Below are 19743 nucleotides of genomic sequence, written 5' to 3'. Positions count from 1 at the left end.
ACGCAATGAGGCAGGTTTTACTACCCCTTGTGGCATTCCTTGGAAATCCTACGTAGGCAGAAGCAAGTTCCACAGACACATTTAGCGATAAAAACGTTTATTGATCCCCAGTATTCCCGTATCGTTACATGTGTGCTACAATATTACCAACATCAAAAGTTTGTGCAATTTGGAACAAAATCAAAAAACGCTTCAGACACGAAAATTTATATAGACAGGATAGTGATACGATAGTGATAGACAGAGCTTGTGATACGACAAATCTACCGCACATCCAGAAATCCTTTATTGTTGGGTAACCCTGGGTAAGATATCAGGAGTTGACACAAAGCTTTTGTGAATATTGTTTCATTCCGTTACGGTGGTTCTAATTAGCAGCGATGCTGTACATTGGGACTGTCGGGAAAGCATGTAACCTACTGCAATTTCTGACCTCCGGAAAGAGAATTTAGAGGTAAACGGGTGTTTCGGATTCACACCAAGTCTACTATAAAACAGATATAATGAGTAGGGTGTTTCATTTTTTCACCATTTTTGAAATTCAAAATGCCTGGGGTCCCATCTGGTGGTATTTGGGAAAAAAAGTTTACACCCCAAATTTTTTTCAATTATGACGTCATATTGAGGTGGTCCACGAAGTTTGAAATTTTGGGGCCTCAAAATCTCGAAATTTGGCCGTATCTCCGGAACCACTCATCATAGATCGACAAAATTAGTATCAAAATGCGCAGAAGGGTCGGTTTCCTATACCTGATGTAGAGAATATTAAGGTCTATCTGCTTCAGAAAAAAAGTTATTTCAAAAAATCTGATTTTCGGTCTATTTTCTCCTGATGTACAGAGATCAGGTGATCAAGATAATAAGTTTTTCTGTATTTTTCCACTCTTGGAAGCTGCTATTGCGTAGTAATAGTCCTTGTTCGTTTTGCAAGAGACGAAAGGGTAATAATTGAAGGTATTACTATTATAATGATGATGGCTATCCCTCGTCGAGGATATTATAATGTGACCGTTGAGGAAGAGGTATGCTGCTCAGTGCTCACCTGCTTTAGATTTTGATTAAGTGTCATTATGGCATTAAGGTCAAGTATTAGTAAGTCGATGCAAAACTTCAAGGAATCGGAGAAAAATGTGCTTCCCCTTAATTCAGATATAGTCATCACTATTTTTACTTGAGGAAGAAAGTATGGTAGCCGAAACTAATCCCAAGTTTTTGAAGAAAATACCCCATTTCAAAGATTTGAGAGACGAACTGCTGAAAAATGTAGTTGGCATATGAAACATAGCTGGTCTTCCAGTGCTTAGCAAACAGAGAATTGAAGCCAAGTTAAAAGACGTGATAGAGAAGTACAATACAGCAAGAAAGAAAGAAATGAAACGCAGAGGTAATGACTCTAATGAGGTTAATCAAGAATGGTTGCAGAACTTGTTCGATATGTATGTGCATGTAAGTGAAGTGTTCGATCTCCGAAAGTCCGGTTGTTTTTCAAAACAAACTCTCTTGCAGCTGTGAACTCGAAAACCGAGTCCAGGAGAAAGTAATCGCTTTCTTCAAAGATCAGCGAAAAGATCGAAAAATGTTTATCGGTGGCGTAGATGTCAACCATGTAGAAAAGACTTTGGAACGGGAAAATCATAAAAGGAGGTGGGAAACGAGCAGTGAAGTTGAACAACCCAGCACTTCTGGCATACAATCTGCCAAAGCATCGGCACTTCTATGTTCGAAACAGAGAAAAAGAAATGAAGCAGTTAGATGTCTACACAGTAACGAAAGCGACTCTGATGGGGATATAAATTGGGAAGATGATAGGGAATACGAGCCTCTGAAACCAGCTGTTGGGGGAAAAGTGTACAAGAAAGTACATTCTTTTTCAATAAATGATAGAAGTTGTTTACTTGCTGATCGTAGGATGACTTCGGTACCCAACAGTCAGATCTTATGAGGTCGGTTCTTGGAAAAGATCAAATAGCTGCATCACCTTCGACAGTATACCGCCAACGACAAAAAACAAGAGAAAAATCTCTGATGGAAAGTGAGAACCTTCTCAACTCAGCTTCTACCATGCAGTTATGTTATGATGGGCGCGTTGTCGATAAAATAGATCGATACGTTCTCTTGGGTCAACTTGTTGATGATAATGGCATGAAGCACGAAAGTGTGCTTGCTGTTAAATATTTTCCCAAAAGTGTGTCAGTCACTGCAGCACTGATTTTTGACACCATCATCCAGGAGGCTTGCAGAGTTCACTTATCCCAAGTATATTCACTATTCAGTCATGGCTGATACGACTGCTCTCAATACAGGAAAAAAGTCCGGAGTCAATACTCGACTGGTCAATTATTTTAATGATGGAGTTGGTCATGATATTCATACCCTTAAATGCATGTTCCACATAAACGAAATATATCTTTCCCATGTCATTTCTTTTGTGGACGGCGCCAAGAAGGGTCCCGGAGCAATGCAAGATGGGGCTTTGCTTAAGCAGATAGCAAGACTAGACAAGCCCAGTACTGAAACCTTAACACCAACTATTATTACGCAATAACAGCTTCCAAGAGTGGAAAAATACAGAAAAACTTTTTATCTTGATCACCTGATCTCTGTTCATCAGGAGAAAATAGACCGAAAATCAGATTTTTTGAAATAACTTTTTTTCTGAAGCAGATAGACCTTAATATTCTCTACATCAGGTATAGGAAACCGACCCTTCTGCGCATTTTGATACTAATTTTGTCGATCTATGATGAGTGGTTCCGGAGATACGGCCAAATTTCGAGATTTTGAGGCCCCAAAATTTCAAACGTCGTGGACCACCTCAATATGACGTCATAATTGAAAAAAATTTGGGGTGTAAACTTTTTTCCCCAAATACCACCAGATGGGACCCCAGGCATTTTGAATTTCAAAAATGGTGAAAAAATGAAACACCCTAATAATGAGTGTAAATAAGTGCATAAGAAAGCGAATACCAGATCTCATGTCAGCTGTGCCTAAAAGTGGTGCAAAGGTTCAACATCATGGTCTGGTGGGACGAAGAAAAGCAGAAACATTGGTGTCGCATGACATTAACAGCCCACACATACTTCTGTAGAATAATACAACTTATTTTTTGCTAATTAATCGTTTCAGTGTCACCTGAATTTAATTAACTTAATAATCGGACAAAGGGAGTTACAGACAGCAAAATCCGGTATCTTTGCATTGATGTAACGTCTGCAGACGATGAATCAATGTAAAATGACGGATTTTGTTTGAGTGATTAAAAAAGTAACCTTTTCTTCCAATAAAACTCTGAGTATGAAAGTCCACATACAAGCACACACTGCATTGTAAAAACCAAAGACATCAAGGAACGATAGAAAACTCCACGGACTTGAATCCTCGCTTGGCATCTGTGGGCATTTCTTTATGTGTGCCGCTATGTCTTCACACAACCAAGTGATCGAACGGGACACGAAGAGAAATCAACACGTAATGGTGACACGGACAGTCGATCTATTTGTAATCACAGCTCAGCAGAGTTTTTTTCTGTCGGGAATTCTACAGTAGGCTACACTACCACCGTACATAAATATTGCAATAGTGACAAAGATTATAATGCTTTGCTTACTAAGCTTCGCACAACTTCTGGCTATAAGATAAGAAGTCCGAATATACAACTTTGTAAACTACAAGAGCATATAAATGTGAATCGTATGGAAGCAGTGTGTTATTATTTTCGGAAAAGTTGAAAGTTTTAGTTGCTTTTTTTGAAAATTGTTAGTATTCTCGCTCTTAGCATGTTTGTATAACAAAATTGATACTCTCATCTAGTTGGTGTAAATAGCAGCAAGTATTAGACCCACAAAACTGGAGTTGTCTGCTCAAAAATGGTCAATGCACAATGAAAAAAGGTTAGCCTGAGACATTAAAATCAATTCCGAACTGCTATTTTGAATTCATCAAATGCTGGCACTTGTATAACAAAAATCAATTGATCATAAAAATATTCAACCGGTATTGCACAAGTTATATCGTGACCAAAGTCCTTGGTATAAAAAGGTGATACGTCAAAAAGTTGTCACCAGTGAGTCTTTCAGAAACTTCAAACAATTGACACATCTTCCGATATCGTTGGTCTTCTTGTGTAGTCATGGGTGGCGTGCTATCTCTATGCAAATCTGATAATTTAATGGGAGTGCAAACAAATCGATAATTTAATGGGAGTGCCAAAAAATTAAGAAATCTTCATGAGAAATATGTGATCTAAATTTCAAAAAAGTGGCGCAAATCCTTTTTGTACCAAAGACTTCAACTGAAGTCGACATTTTCTATTGCAAAACTGTCGGCCAGAACCACACATTTAACTACGATTGTAGTGAAATCAATAACCGTTTGGCATTAATCTATAAAAAAAAACATGTTTAAAGTAACACTCGACCAAAAGTTAGTTCATTATCGCGCAATAAAACAGAAAAGTTTATGTATTCCAGTCTGGATTGCACAAGACACATTTTTCAGAAGCGAAGTAGACAAAGAATTGGCATTAAAAATCTCACATGGCACTAATCGAAACATAGCAACGACTTCGTTTAATCAAACTCCCATTCATATTCCCAGCCTGGTGAGTTCCATTGAGGTTTGAGCGCCGAGATACAGAACTAAGTGAATCAACACGGTAGAGAAGAAATCTGTGACGTACAAAACATGTCCAGAAATAACAACATAGAACCTCGTAATAACGGGCTCTTGAAGCGGTCCAAGAGAGTAGAATCGGTTGCATTGTTAAGAATAATGTGTCAAATATTTAATTAAAAAAGTTTAGATTAATTTAAAATAATGCAGAGGTTGCTGAAAATTATTCTATGTTGCAAAGACTTGAAGAAAACGTTTGTCAAGACAAAATAATAAACGGGAACAACGATTAATTTCTAACCAATAACAATAGCAGGGTGACAGTAGTTCATCTTGACCATTAAAAGGGCAGTTCTACTTAGAAACAAAACTTCAATTTTTTTTATTTTATCGATATATATTGGAAATTTATCGTAGATTCCGAATATGCAGTCAGTTTTTACCTATTTGCCCTCATTAGGCTTCAAACGGAAGGTTTTCTGAACGCACCTCAGTTTAAAATGTGAATAAAAATTTGCATTTTTGTGAGAATGTTAGTTGCAAGATGTTTTGTATTTTCCCTTACAAAATCTAATAATGAATAAGCTAAATAGCGCCACCTTTTAAACTCAGTATTTTGTTCATTATGTATATTTTAGTTGTTGTGAATGGACATGGAAGAAAATAAGTCACATTTAAAGTCAAAGGCATAAATTTACCTAATTATATTTTTCAAATGCGATTTACTCAAAATCATGTTTTTGTGCACTAAAAATGTTTTTTCTAGAAAACTACTTGTCAGAATTGGCTAAAAATTTTAACAGAAGTACGGTAGGCCCGTATGGACATAATGATTGAGTTTTGTTTCAATATTCAGAGTAATAAATATTTTATTACCAAATCCTGAAGTCAAATTTGCTCTCGATGCATAGCAATTATGAAATTTTTTGTATTTAAAAAAGTAAAAGAGTTAAAAGAAATCCCCTCTATCAATTTATGGCTAGGATACCCTACTAAATCACCATGCAGTTTGAAGTCCCTACCTCTAGCCATTTTCGAGTTTTTAGGGCTGCAATGGAGACAATTGCTTGATTTTATGTACAAATTCAAAATGGTATAAACCCTTAATAGATTGCCCCAGCCTAACAAAGTAAATATTTTTGGATAGCTTGTTTCCTCCTTTTTCCAGCAATGTTTGTTGGGGTTTGTGGGTGAACTTTGTGTGTAGATTGTTATTTATGACAAGTACGAAAAATGCGATTTTAAGTAGAACTGCCCCTTAAGGAAATTTGAGGATAAAAATAGAGTTACACCGATTACACAAGATCTATGACTGACCTTCAGTATATATCCTGACCATATGAACGTTCGCCGATTTAATCCCGGCAAGGAAGTAAAGGTTTGAAATAATGAGCAGACTGAACACAGGGGTCGATAGAAGAGCACGAATACGTCTGCTACCAGCTGGGGATAAATACTTCTTCTGTGAAATATAAAACATTAAAGTTGTCAGCAAGAGGAATGGCTGAATCAATGCAAACAGCTCATGCTGTTTATTATAAATTGAAAAAATAACCCGAGTCACAGTCATATAATTCCTCTTACTCATATTGCCGGCTGGCCGCCCAACTCATGATAAACAATTGCGAAAGTTTTTTAAATGGGTTGCTTGGAGCTCAACGTCTTGCGGGCTGCACAGGAGTTCATATGACGTCCACTATCACACTCATAAGATTACAAACATCATGTTCATATGACCATCTACCTCATGTGATCGCTGACCTCATGCCCATATGACCACTCACCTCACGTTCATGAAGCCATTTTGTTTTGTAGAGATCGCTCGCTACTTTCTCCAGATAAACGCCAAACCAGTTCAGGGCGGCCCACACCATGTACTTCTTCCTCGCCCCATGCCAGAAATAAACAAAAGCAAACACCAGAGCGGATGTAATAGTGTTCCGGACGAACCCATTAGTCTGTTGAGATCCGCCTAGCGGAACGAATATGTACCGCACGAGCCATTTGTGCAAGCCTTTATCAAAGTATCTAGAAATAAAATTTGTGACATTGTAATGACAGAGTACTGGACATCCAAGACTTGTCTAATGTCTATTTTTGTTACACTTGGACTATGCTACACTTGGAATTTACATCCATAACTCGGACTACGATAATTGCGGAACTGCTTGGATATGTCAATTGAATATGTGTTTATTCAATCAGAATCAACTCCGCTATAGCTTCCCTTTCTTATCGGAGGCGCAACCAAAACAACTAATTTCGCATTTTTTCGAGGACTATTAATTTTTAAGAATAGACTCCAGAAACATCAAAATCTTTCCGGCATCACAGTTCCAAGACATATGAATAAAAAAATCTTTTATTTACCAGTCTATCATAAAGTAGCAATCACAGGTAAAACCAACACCCTTGATGTGAACCCGAGAAACGTACGCAAAAGGGACGATTTCCAAACATGATGGAACAGAAATCCTGTCATAATTCTCAAACTTAATACTACAGCACCATTCAAACAAGGCATGCACCGGGAAGAAAATATTTTCGGTTTAAACTGAATATGCAGACAAAGTTTCTTTTAGGAGCGTGGAAAAGTAGAGAAATGTCGTTTTTAAAACTTTGACTCAGATTCATTAAAATTGAATGTTCATTTGATTCTTTCGAACAACATAATTAGTTTAAATAAAGTTTGCTTGATGCAAATCTTACTTCCACATGAACGTGAACTTGTGTTTCGCTGACACGCAATGCGATGCACCCGGTACATCAATGTTGTCTGCGAGAGCAACTTTAGAAGGAAGTCCGTACATCACCATGTACTTCATGCAGAAGAATTGGACAAAGCACAAGCCCAAACCACCTGAGGAACCATAAATACAGAGAGTTTGAAGTTGATAATAGAAACTTTCATGAATCAGTGTTTTAGAAATGAACTACAGTGTAATTAAACAAAGAAAATTATCAACATTTACAATTCAACAATATCAAAGTTGTAAGAGAACAGGTTGACTTTCACTTTTAGCAGCACGATAGTTGGTTATTTCAAAAGTGTAGATACAAACGACCAGTTATAGTCAATGAACTCGTCATTTCATATGACCAGGGAATTGTGTTTCGAAAGCTAGTGACAAACCCTAGCACTACAGGGTAAGAACAGAACTATATTCTTGTGAAGGTCACACATAATACGTAACATAAATCAATACATTACAGCTCAAATATAAAGCTGTGCTAATTGTTTGTTATAAAAAGTGGTTTATCTAAGATTATTACTACAGAAATACAGCGCACGCTTCAGCTTACATAAAGTGAGTAGAGAGACACTATTCATTAGTTGAATGTCGTCGTGGATGCTTGAGAAGTAGACGAAATGCAAAAGAAAGTTCACGACAACGTGCCAGAATCCGTAACGCAACACTCCCAAAACGAAATGGACAAAGACTTTAGGAGACCACCGGACTGGATTCCTATTCTGTGTCTGCGAGCATGAATGTTGAATTGAATACCTTCAGTTGATAAAATCATACCAACCCTCACAGTGATGCCAAGCTGATAGGTTATGTGAGACTTCGTTGCCTTGACAGTAGTAACACTGGCCACAACTGTTTCATAATATTAATTAATTAATGAAGTCAACTTTACACGTAAAAAAGTATGTAAAAAAATACAATCAAAAATGCCACCGATAATGCTAATAATGACACAGCCCAGTCATCGGCTGTCCCCAATAAATGCAACGTTCACAGGTGCATGATTGGATGATGTATGGCCGAAAACGTTTGCAATTTATAATATATTTTCAATTTACTGTATTATGTTAATTGCCGTGTCGCTGCTAGGTTTTTTAAAAAAGAATAAAAAAAAATGTTTTTTCATGAGAGGAGTTCTTGAAACTCAAAGCTAATGCCTGGTGATGTGATTTGCAAACTTCACTGTGTGATTACAACAAAGGATTACTACACAAAGACCAGTCCGTTTATTAGTTCAGACCAAGTCTGTTGAGGAATGCATGCAGTAACCAACCTGGTATTCAAAATCATTGTAATTTAGTATTGGGCCTCCAGTGAGTAATGGAAAGTAGAATTGATACAACAATAGATCCATCACTGCTGTCGATAACTCTGTGCGGTCGACATCACTGGAAGAATCTTCCTTTTCCTTGCTTGAGTCCTGCATCTTTTTATCGGGTTTGCTTACATTAACATATAAAGTTTTAGCGGTTGCTTTAGCTTTGACATCCACCTTCCAGCAATACTCCAGGCAATAAGCTAAGTACCTCAAATTTGACATCGAAGCGGTGCATATGAACATGATGAGAAGGTACACGTCATCGTACATAGCACGCTAAAAAAAAACAATAAAAATAACAATAAATTTAAACATGCAATAAAACAAATGTAAACACATCATGATATTTAAATGAAAATAGCTTTCAAGATAACCATAGAAGATTACTTTTGGAGTTAAAGACATATATTTTTAGAGCTTCCACAAGCAAGCAAACAACTTTTTCTTCCATGGTTCTCTCAATGGTTGACAAAGCATTGAGATTAAAATTACAAATCTACTCAAGAAAAATATACAAAACTTACAAAGAGATCCATCATGTAAGAGGTATTGAATGCATACAAAGCAAGTAAATAGCAGCCCCATACGTATAAAGGGCGTTTTGTCAGGTAAGCCACACTAAAACAAAGAAAATTTTGAAACACAAGTAGAATTAATCCTTGAATTCCAAAAAAGTAAGTGCAAAATCCAAAACTGAACATCATGGAAACATGAAATCTGTACTGAAAAATATAAATTGATTGATTAGCAAAAATATCTCTTCAAATTGTCTGTCTGCCATTGTCTGTCTGTCTGCCAGTAGACTGGGTGGCAACTGACTAGTAGACCGTATGATTATTTTGTTGTCCCCCTATCAAAAACAAAAGTTTAAACATTGTCATGTATTTTTCTTGTATGTCACTTTTGTTTTTTGATAAACAATAATTAATTGTACATGTTTTGTATAATTTGATCTTAAGCAGTCTATGCAATTCTTATGACAAAAACTCAAATTTCCTGTGTTGATAGCGCATCATTGTATAGGATTCAATAAGCCTGTAGAATAAAAAGCCACATAAAGAAATTGTATTCCCTCAAAAACTACACAAAATCAGAAATAAATCTTAGAAGAGTTTATGAAATCAAACTTACATATATATATTATAAAATAAAGAATACTATATATACTCGAGCTGACTATATTATGCTGCTTAAAAAAAATTGATTGAAAAAAATTAAAGGTTCAGGTTTTGTTGTTTACATTTAAATAACATCAAGTCAGCTATTTGTTCATTGATGCTTACAACGTTTACAAACTACCCAGTTGAGCCAAACAACCAACCTTTGCATTGAATGCTTCACAAAGCCTCATAACAAAAAAATGCATCGTGTACGAGCATATCACCATCTCCCACAGCCAATGGTTCCATAAATCCCATTCATGGTCAGTAATATCCTGCAATATTTAAACGAAAGAAGAGGTGGAGTGATAACGTGCAAAGCGACCTCTGAAAGGAGAACCTTGTGGCAATCAATATATAAAATAGAAGTACATGAAAAGCTGCCACCAAGCCGGATCGAAATTTACTGACCTCCAACTCTTGCAATACAGGGAACAAAAGTCGTAAAACCGTGCACTAACTAACCATTTAAACTTATGATGTCTGAGCATCTAGTTCATCAAAAGTTCACATCGACTATGATACAAACAAACAACAAGTAAACAACTCCTATTGATTTTATATAAACAAATAAGATTAGGAATTATTTTTTGCCATACATTTACCTTCAATGGACTAGAATAGGTGAAATAATCAAATTGTAATTCAAGATCCCTTCGCAAAACACCTTTTCGTAAGTATTCTAAAATGTTCACAAAACTAGCTGATCAAGTGCATAGTACAGGATACATCAAAACATGTAGTTGCAAATAGCGATTCAAATAAAAAAAGGGCTATTTAGTATGTCCATAATTTACTTTATGACCTCAACAAATAAAGTAAATTATGGACATACTAAATAGCCCTTTTTTTATTTGAATCGCTATTTGCAACTATTCATGGATTAAAATGACCTCAACAAATCATGGATTAAAAAAGTATCAACTAAAAGATGCCACATGCAAGGGACAAAACTGTTAAATGTTGTAGTGTCTAGGTTTTTTTAAATATGTGTGTTTTTAATCATTTGGAGTATATATAAATAGTCCATGATGATGATTACCGTATATTATAGCAATGGGGCACGAGCCACAAACATCTCACAACAAACTAAAAAGGCAGTGGCTATTTGACCGGCGCCGGTCTTTGAATCTGAAACACTATTTGACCAGTCATGATGTCACTATACAGGCACGTTTTTCTTTTTCTCTTTCAAAGCAAAAGACGAGAAGCGCGTATATATATAAGTTTTAAATTCGACAATTTTATTCAACTTGATCCGTGGCGGGTGCGATACTTTGCTGGCTTCTATTCTAGAGGGAATGAGTTTGATACTACCCGGAAGCGTTATTTTATTTTTTTAACTAAATTTTGACCCGAAGTGCATTTTTGTAGTCAATTTTTAATTTGAGTTGCCTACAGCCCAATTTTTTATGACTTTTCAAATGTGAGTAATAAAGTTAGAGTTTATTTAATTTGCTGGAATTTGAGAATTTCTCTGGGTAATTTTCCGTTTGTGGCCATGCTAACTACTGATATATAGCCTACTACATCATTTTTCATTGAGGCACGTCTTACATCTTTCAAGGTTTTGCCACCTTTTCCCGTTCATTAACATTAACTGGTAGGTCTACATCAATTTTTGTAGTTAGTACTGTATCTTTTTCGTCCCTGGCGCGTTACTGACGAAAAATAAAATGATTGATTGATGTGACCGTGTTTGCCGAACAAAGCATTACATTTTTGCCCTACTTATATACAATGCTTCTTTTAAAAACATGGTAATGGTATGTAAATGTAATGCAACTCAAATTAAAAATTTGCACTTCGGGTCAAAATTTAATTAAAAAAAAAAAAAGAACGCTTCCGGGTAGTATCGAACTCATTTCTTCTAGAATAGAAGCCGGCGAAGTATCGCACGCGCCACGGTTCGAGTTGAATAAAATTGTCAAATTTAGAACTTATATACGGCAACGCGCTTCTCGTCTTTTGCTTTGAAAGAGAAAAAGAAAAAAAGTGACTGTATCGTGACGTCATGACCGGTCAAATAGTGTTTCAGATTCAAAGACCGGCGTCGGTCAAATAGCCACTGCCAACTAAAAAATAATGGAAAAAACTTCAATAGGTAACAGTTCATAGCCTATTAATTATACCTTTCGACATTGAAAGATAATATACTTGCATTACTGCCCATCCATATGATCCTATCCAAAAAATAAAATACAAGGCAGCTTCCAATTGTGGTATTTGTGGGTATATTGCTGAGTGAGTTGATTGAGAGCTCAGAGTCATTTTGTACAGTTTGTTCAATACAAAATAACTTTTAATAAAAAATTTCTAAAATACAGAACATAACAAATTACAACTTCCAAACATGATACAGCTTAGACCAGGTGTGCACAATCATTTCGCAAACAGAACTGTTTCCATCTTATTCTTCAGTCTTATTTGTTTAAGTACCGGTACCAGTAGGTGTTAGTGCTGTTTAATGCCACTGAAAATGAAAATAGTTTGACTTGAAAAATGTTTGCAGAAAGCAAGTTTGGTATCTATACTTTGGGCTCTTATTTTTTTATTAGGTTGATTAGGGGCACCACCCTACCAACTATTTACTTGAAGCAAAAGTTCTGATCCTTCAATCAGAAACACACTCAATTGGTTAGCCCGTCACTTCTGGAACGAAAAAACTTCAAGATCAAGCGGCGCTGGTTCGACTCTCGGGGTGTGCGCTTGAGCAACGCACGTTAAGGACTGCTCTCTATTCAGTGGCATCTAATGCAGGGCTGGGGAGCTGGAGCCGGAGCTGGAGCCTGGAGCGTTGGAGCCAAGCATTTTCTCCGGAGCTGGAGCCGGAGCTGGAGCCTTTTTAAACATTTCTTGTGGAGCCGGAGCTGGAGCTGGAGCTACAAAATATTTATCAGCTCCAGCTCCAGTATTGAATACAGACGAAATTGGTTAATAGTATACAGCTTAAACGTATCAATCGTTTATTTGAATCAAAACCTGAAATCCCAAACCAAATCCAATCTGATGTACAGTGCCGGCAAAAAAAATCTTTACATTCAGTCGGCAAAAAAAATTTTACATGTAAAATCTGCAGAAGTTCTTAGCTTACTGTTCTCGCCAAAAGCATTGCGTCACAAAAACGCTTATAGTTACATCATTAGCTACTCTCTGGCAACACTTCGCCGTAAAGCCATTGCTCTGCGTGCGTAGTGTTGCTTTTCAGCATCGTGAATAGTAAGGGGGGTGAAATCGCACAAAATTTTTCATTTTCTTAAAGTTTCGAGGTCTTGCAAATTTTTTTTCAAAAACTAAAATGGGTTGAAAGAAGAAGCAAATGGAAGAAAAACCTCGTGCCTTGACTTTGTGAAAGAAGGGAGATTCTGTGATTGCTGTAGCCAGAGATATTGGGGTCTTCAGAGAGGCAATGTATCACCAAAATCTTTGCAATGAGAGAATATTTCACCTTTTTAATTGATAAGTTGCCTCTCTTGAGACCCCAATATCTCTGGCTACAGCAATCAAAGAATCTATCTTCTCTAACAAAGTCAAGGCACGAGGTTTTTCTTCCATTTGCTTCTTCTTTCAACCCATTTTTTTGAAAATTTTTTTGCAAGACCTCGAAACTTTGAGAAAATGAAAAATATTGTGCGATTTCACCCCCCTTACTATTCACGAAGCTGGAAAGCAACACTACGCACGCAGAGCAATGGCTTTACGGCGAAGTGATGCCGGAGAGTAGCTAATGATGTAACTATAAGCATTTTTGTGACGCAATGCTTTTGGCGGGAACAGTAAGCCAAGAACTTCTGCAGATTTTACATGTAAAGTTTTTTTTTTGCCGACTGAATGTAAAGATTTTTTTTTGCCGGCACTGTAAAGTAAAAACATCGGTTAAGCAAATACCGCTTAAAAGAATAAGTCGGATAAAGTATGGAGCCGGAGCATGGAGCCGCTGTTTAAAAATTTATAGCTCCGGAGCCGGAGCTGGAGCTAGTGGATGAATGCTTGATAGCTCCGGAGCTGGAGCCGGAGCCTATGCTTTTTTGCAGTGGCTCCCCAGCCCTGATCTAATGGATGGAATAGTTCCCCGGCAACAAGGCTTCAACAATCGGAAACTTTACTCTGTCAATCTCGGTGACCGGGCCTGCGTCTGTGATTCAAAGCCTCTACAAGTACCGTCAAACGGGGTAACTTTGATCAATTTCGCTGGTTTGACGTTTAAAACAGCCTCCCTGTTATTAATAGAAAACTGCTTTCTGTCCGAACGTAACACTTTGGGTCTCATCTATCCATTAAAAGACCGCGATGACGTCATAATACATGCACGGCTCCACGCTTTGCCGCAAACCAATGATCAAAGTTACCCCAATATTTGGGGTAACTTTGATCACTCATTTAAATCACTCTAATGAACAAAGTTACCTTCCAGGCGAGGTAACTTTGATCGTAATTCGTAATGGCTCGGCTTTTTTATTTTTTTTTTTAATTTGTAGGGGACTGGCAAATTTCTTGAATTCAGTGTGTGAAGACCGTAGTTGGGTAACAAACAGATTGTTAAGCATTTGTAAAGGATTTTTAATGCGATGTACCATGGTCTGAAATCTTCATGTAGCTTATTTCTTAAACCTGATTTATATTTGTGAAGGAAAAATAAAATATCTCTCTCTGCTTTTATGTATGCATTTTAATGTACAATATTAACTTTATTCATAGTATCGATATTGCACAGTATTTCTTGGTCGCTATCAATTGTGATTGCTTGTATTTTTATTAAACTCTATATACCGATACCGTAAATATTTTGTCTGCTGAGACTGCGTGACCAAATGGTCTCAATCGAATGATCGTGGTTCAACTTTCACCCTCACCACGTTGTTGTATCCTTTGGATAAGGTGCTTCACGGCAAGTTATGTCTGGTCAGTGGAATCTAGCGAGCAGCAAATTACCTGGGAAAACATCAGAATGCTCACTGGAACGGTAGGAAACTGGAAAACTCGTAAGAGGTGCAGAATCTGCAGATTTGTCCAACATTGGCCTATAGAGCCACCATCGCTTTCTCATGATTGGAGGATAAAGATCAAATCAATCTATTTGACTGATAAATAATGGCAGCACAAAGTTGGGAAAAATTGATTTAATGATAAAAACGAAAGTTGTTGTTATTTTAACGAATTAATAATAATAATTTATTTGCATCAGACAAAGCTGTCCATATCCAAAACAAAACAACGAAATAATACACAAACTGCAAATGCAAAAATAACGAACAACAACGAAATAACAACAAAAAAAACAACGAAGTAATACACAAACTGTAAATGCACCGGTATGCAAGTAACAAAATGCACTAGTAGAAACAATGCAATGCACGATATGTCCCCACAATAGCGCAAAAAGAGTTTAAATCACGAACATTTAACAAAAAGTCAATCAGCATTTGACTTATCACAAACACTTGCGGCATTTAAATGCCATGCTTTCAATGTTCAGCAAGTAATAATCTTCTGTTCTGTAATCAACACTAGAGCACTGAAGATGGAACTGAGCATTGCATTTATCGCAAACGATCCAGCGATCGTCGCCGTCAATCTCCCAAGCTTCATTACATGTGCTACAGATCCATTCTTCATCGGTGGCACCTGAACTTGCAGCATCGCTGGACAATGACACAATCCTTGACCCGGGTATAAGTTTTTTACCTCTTTTCCTTGCGGCATGATTACCAGTGCTTCCTTGTCTTAAACCACAATGGTTCTCCAAAAGACTCATGACAGAGTCGTTCATTGCAGATGATGTCCCTTCTCCTCCAGGATCACGGGAAGTATCGGTAGCCGTTGGTAAGTGTTTTAGCACCTGGTTGCGATCCAGTGGAAAAATTCCACTGGCCCGGAATCCTGATTTTAAGTTCAAACCCTTGAGGGAATCAAACAAACGTTTCAGTAAAATTGGAAATATTGATTTTGGAATTGATCCTTTTGATCTGCTTTCCTTCCTCCAATTAGATAAGATTGCACGCCACGATCGTTTTGCTGGTCCGAAAACGGCAACATCCAGTGGTTGACACAAATGGGTTGCATTTGGTGGCATGGTCACAAATATAATATTATTTTTTAATGACTCGTTTATTACCAGTGGGGAAAAATGTGACGGGAGATTGTCACCAATCAATAGTATAGGGCCAGACAGACTGGTAACATTAGGCAGAAATAGCTTCATAAACCAATCTTCGAACGTGCGAGAGTCAAACCACCCACTTTTTGTAGCATCGTAAATTGTTCCTGGTGGTCCACCAACTGTCCAATTTGAATATAAGTTAAGTGCTTTGTAGACTACCATTGGTGGCAGATAGGTGCCGGCAGCGCTTCCACAAAACATTATAGATACACTTTGTTTGGAGTGCTCACTTTTTCGCTCAATTCTTCTCATTCCTCTTCGCACGATCACCTTTTTAGAGCCAGGATTGTCGGTAACATTTGTCTCATCATAATTGAAACAGTTTTCAGGAGGAATTCCATCTGCCGGTATTGTTTCTTTTAAACTGTCAAAATAACTGTTAATGATTGTTGGCGTAATTTCAGCACGATTCGATTTTACATTGTCTGCCAGGCGCTTTGTCAAGCCATGCTTTTTGATAAAGAGATTCAACCAGTCAGCACCTGGAAGATTGTTTGAAAAAACCGAATCCTCTACTCCACGCCTGTCCAAATAACTTTTGACCAGAAAACAAATGTCTTGTCCTGTCAAAGGAATTTTCCACGTCGTCAAGCACTCGATAGCTTGCAAAATAAGTCCCTCACAATCTTCTGACAGTCGAAATGGTCTGCCTACTTTTCCCAAATGTAAATTTTTACTTTTATTTCTCAGGGTTCCAAATGGTATGTCAAATTGTTTGGATGCTTTTCTGATGGACATAGAATTGTTCTGAATCAAACGCAAAGCAGACTTTAAGGTGTCTTCAGAGTATGTGGTCTTGTATTTACGACTCCCTACTTTTCGTTTCTGGATTCGAGCCATACCAGTAGCAAAATTATAAGTTGTAGTTCAATTGTTTATTGTAGTTCAATTTTAGAGTCAATGACCTAAACATAAGATTATATACAGTATTAACCAAACGCAAATACACCAATTCGGCGAACTAATGACGTTAGAGTTCAGGCCTGCCCCTGTAACGACACCCTTGCCCCCTGAAACGACTTCTTTATTCAAAAACTGTGCTGCTTTGATTCGTAAAGCCAGTGTGTCTAAGTTTTATGCTTAACATCAGACTGAGATCTGGCTGCTGATCTTACACTACGCCAGAGGTACCGGTAGGCTATAATTAAAAATGTCACTTCTAGAAAACCTTAACTCTGCTTAAACTAAATTTTATTTCAGAGCAAACTCAAACTTCTTACCAGTATACTTTAATTTTACGACAGAGCATGAGAGCAACCCAAAATCACTGTGAAGCAGCCGTTTTCCCACCATCCAAAATAGTTACGCATGACTGCACATAATTTACGAACAATATTTAGAAACCGAAAAGGAAATGCCAAAGACTGCTCTGCTATCCAATCAAGCTGTCAATGGTTTTTAATGACCTTCAGTAAACTGATCAATGTTACCCCGCTATATCAAAGTTACCCCGCCGAACAAAGTTACCCCAGTTGAGTTGCGAAAAAACCCCAGTTGAGTTGCGAAACTGCCAGGATTAAGCTCTGCAAGAAGCTTTCCCAGTCCGAGGATAAAAATTCAATCAATCAATCAATCAATCATCTGTTTGATTCTGCTATGAAGGCTTCAGGCACAAATCGGGCTCACCAGTCATCTTTGCACTTATGATGCACACCAAATACATATCTAAAACCTGACTCAAATTCAATTGCCATCTTAGAAAACGAAGGGCGAGCATTATCACCATCAAGCGTGTTAACATCAATCTTGATTTCAATGCGGGTTTTTTTTATTTTTTCGCAGTTAGTTTAGGTACTTTTATAAATTCGATCTGGCATTTTGCAAATGGCAACATGAATCTTAACGAGGTTGCCAGATAAAAACAAAAGTCAAAAATCTCCAATTTCAAAAAATTCAAAGTATTTGGAAGACAAAACTTGGATACAGTGGAACACATCAAATTGCCCTGTTTTTGTATGCTTCACATAAAAATTGTTGCAATTCGGTGGTGGTATCCACGTTTTTCCTCGTTATTTCAGGAAAACTTTCGCAAGTGCTGTAGCCTATTATAGCACACAATCACTAATTATTGGTGGTTGGTCAATTCTTGGTCGTTGCTCGTTGGTTTGAATCTTCATCCTCGGCTTACTCAGTCTGAGAATGCAGATTCAAACCAACAGTAGTTGTTTTTCAATCTCAGTGGCGAACTCTTTTTATTCAATGAAGTAGTGTGCCTGCCTCTGCACACTAGTGTGTATGAATGTGTAGTTAGATTTACTGTGATGGGGTGGTGGCTGACTAGATGACTGCTTATGGTCTTTCGCTACCATCCTGATTGCGCCATAATCTAACCAACAGTTGTACAATGCATTGTTTTGACAATTACATTTTACTCTGATTATTTGTTAATATATGGCGCTGTTAAAACAAAATAAATTGACTTGACTTGACTTGACTTACACATGTTTTTTATTCTGTCACTGTATTCTTTGTGTGTGTGCGGTGAAATTTAAATAGCCCTTGTTGCAACTGTTGATGGTGATCGTGGGCTTATGTTTAAAGTTTGTTAAATGTGAAAGAGAGGGTTTGGGCTTGAATTGTGGAATTTACAAAATAGCAGTGGAAAAATTCATTTGATAGCGTCTCCTGGCAACACTTGTCTCTCAATTCTGCCTCAACATGTGTAACAGTGTGGACCAGGGTTGCCAGATGGCCTTTTTTTAGGCCAAATTCCAGAAAACTGGCCTTTTTAAATTGCAGTTGGCCTAAAAAAATTGATGCAAATAAGGCCAGAAAATCTGGCCTTATTTGGCCCTTTTTATGGCTGCAAGTTTTGACCGGTTTAAAAAGTATTATTTTAAGGAAATTCAATTTCAATTGTAATATAAAAGTATCACTTATCATCACTTAGAGCCTGACCTATATTCGTTTTAATTTTAATTAGTGAGTAGAGAATGTGTTAGCGGTGGACAGGACGGTTCTATTAAGTTGCACCCGCCGTAAACCGTAAAGTATACACTTACCTTGTTTGTTAATGTGATGTGTTTGCATTCCGTTTGTGCAATCTTGTCGTATTTTGTTTGCTGCTAAATAATTTCAAAACCGAGTATTAGTTTTAGTTCTTATGACATCTTAAACGTATTGATTTCGTACTGGGTTGGTCTGTGAATAAGTTTATTATAAAAGCCTACGACAACACATTTCACTGACTGTTGAACACTCCACGTTTACTTCTGATCCGGTTTGCAATACGCAAAATGCTACAGAACGACAGGGAATCTTTGCATTCGTTTATTTTTGATTTTTTAGATTCGTGGTTTTAAACTTCTATACATCAAATAAGTTTTGATGTGAGTGAAGGCTATATCTTATATTGTTATTGCAAAATTGAATTTTATATATTCTTTAGTTGATACAAACAGTGTTTTATTTTAATAATTCTTCTGTAGTCATGTATGATAGCACTGAAAATAGTTTCCAATCCTGTAGTTGTAGACATCCCTGGTACATATACTCAATAAGACAAATTCATGCTTATTGCTTAGCTAGATGTTCGGAATAGCACTGTTCATGAATTGAAGTAATAATGGTTTCTAGTTTATCTGCTACTACAGTAATTTTTCATTAATCAAATTATGCAAACGAACCGGTCATTATGCTCTGACAGTGCTAAATTATTATCTGTCATATTTGATCGTAAAATGGCATTTTCAAAAAATTATTTCAATTAAGTTGTTAGCGTTTATTTAGCCTTAGAAGTAA

At 37.0% G+C, this 19743-nt stretch overlaps 1 protein-coding gene across 1 annotated transcript; it reads right to left on the bottom strand.

Annotated features, from left to right (window-relative positions):
• Window positions 1–86: 86 nt before the first annotated feature.
• LOC145764432 (protein-cysteine N-palmitoyltransferase HHAT-like) lies at window positions 87–12113 on the bottom strand. Its single transcript, XM_082576047.1, has 11 exons — window positions 11975–12113; window positions 10448–10524; window positions 10004–10117; window positions 9207–9404; window positions 8857–8958; window positions 8638–8784; window positions 7918–8092; window positions 7324–7474; window positions 6399–6642; window positions 5932–6076; window positions 87–4670 (listed from the first exon to the last, which is right to left on the bottom strand). Exons 1-11 carry the CDS (start codon window positions 12111–12113, stop codon window positions 4588–4590), a joined length of 1575 nt encoding a protein of 524 aa, XP_082432173.1. The 3' UTR covers window positions 87–4587.
• Window positions 12114–19743: the final 7630 nt, after the last annotated feature.

The sequence above is a fragment of the Aplidium turbinatum genome, chromosome 2 (genome assembly GCF_918807975.1).
Source record: "Aplidium turbinatum chromosome 2, kaAplTurb1.1, whole genome shotgun sequence".
In the NCBI taxonomy this organism is placed as follows: Eukaryota; Metazoa; Chordata; class Ascidiacea; order Aplousobranchia; family Polyclinidae; genus Aplidium; species Aplidium turbinatum.
The sequence above is the reverse complement of the archived record's forward strand: the minus strand, read 5'-3'. Positions and strand labels throughout refer to the sequence as shown.

Coding starts and splice junctions, on each gene's coding strand:
- LOC145764432 (XM_082576047.1), bottom strand. CDS start 12,113: ATGACTCTGAGCTCTCAATCAACTCACTCAGCAATATACCCACAAATA. Junction 8,959..9,206: donor CTTACATGATGGATCTCTTT/GTAAGTTTTGTA, acceptor GTTTTTTTTTAG/CGTGCTATGTACGATGACGT. Junction 7,475..7,917: donor TGTCTCTCTACTCACTTTAT/GTAAGCTGAAGC, acceptor ATGGTTCCTCAG/GTGGTTTGGGCTTGTGCTTT.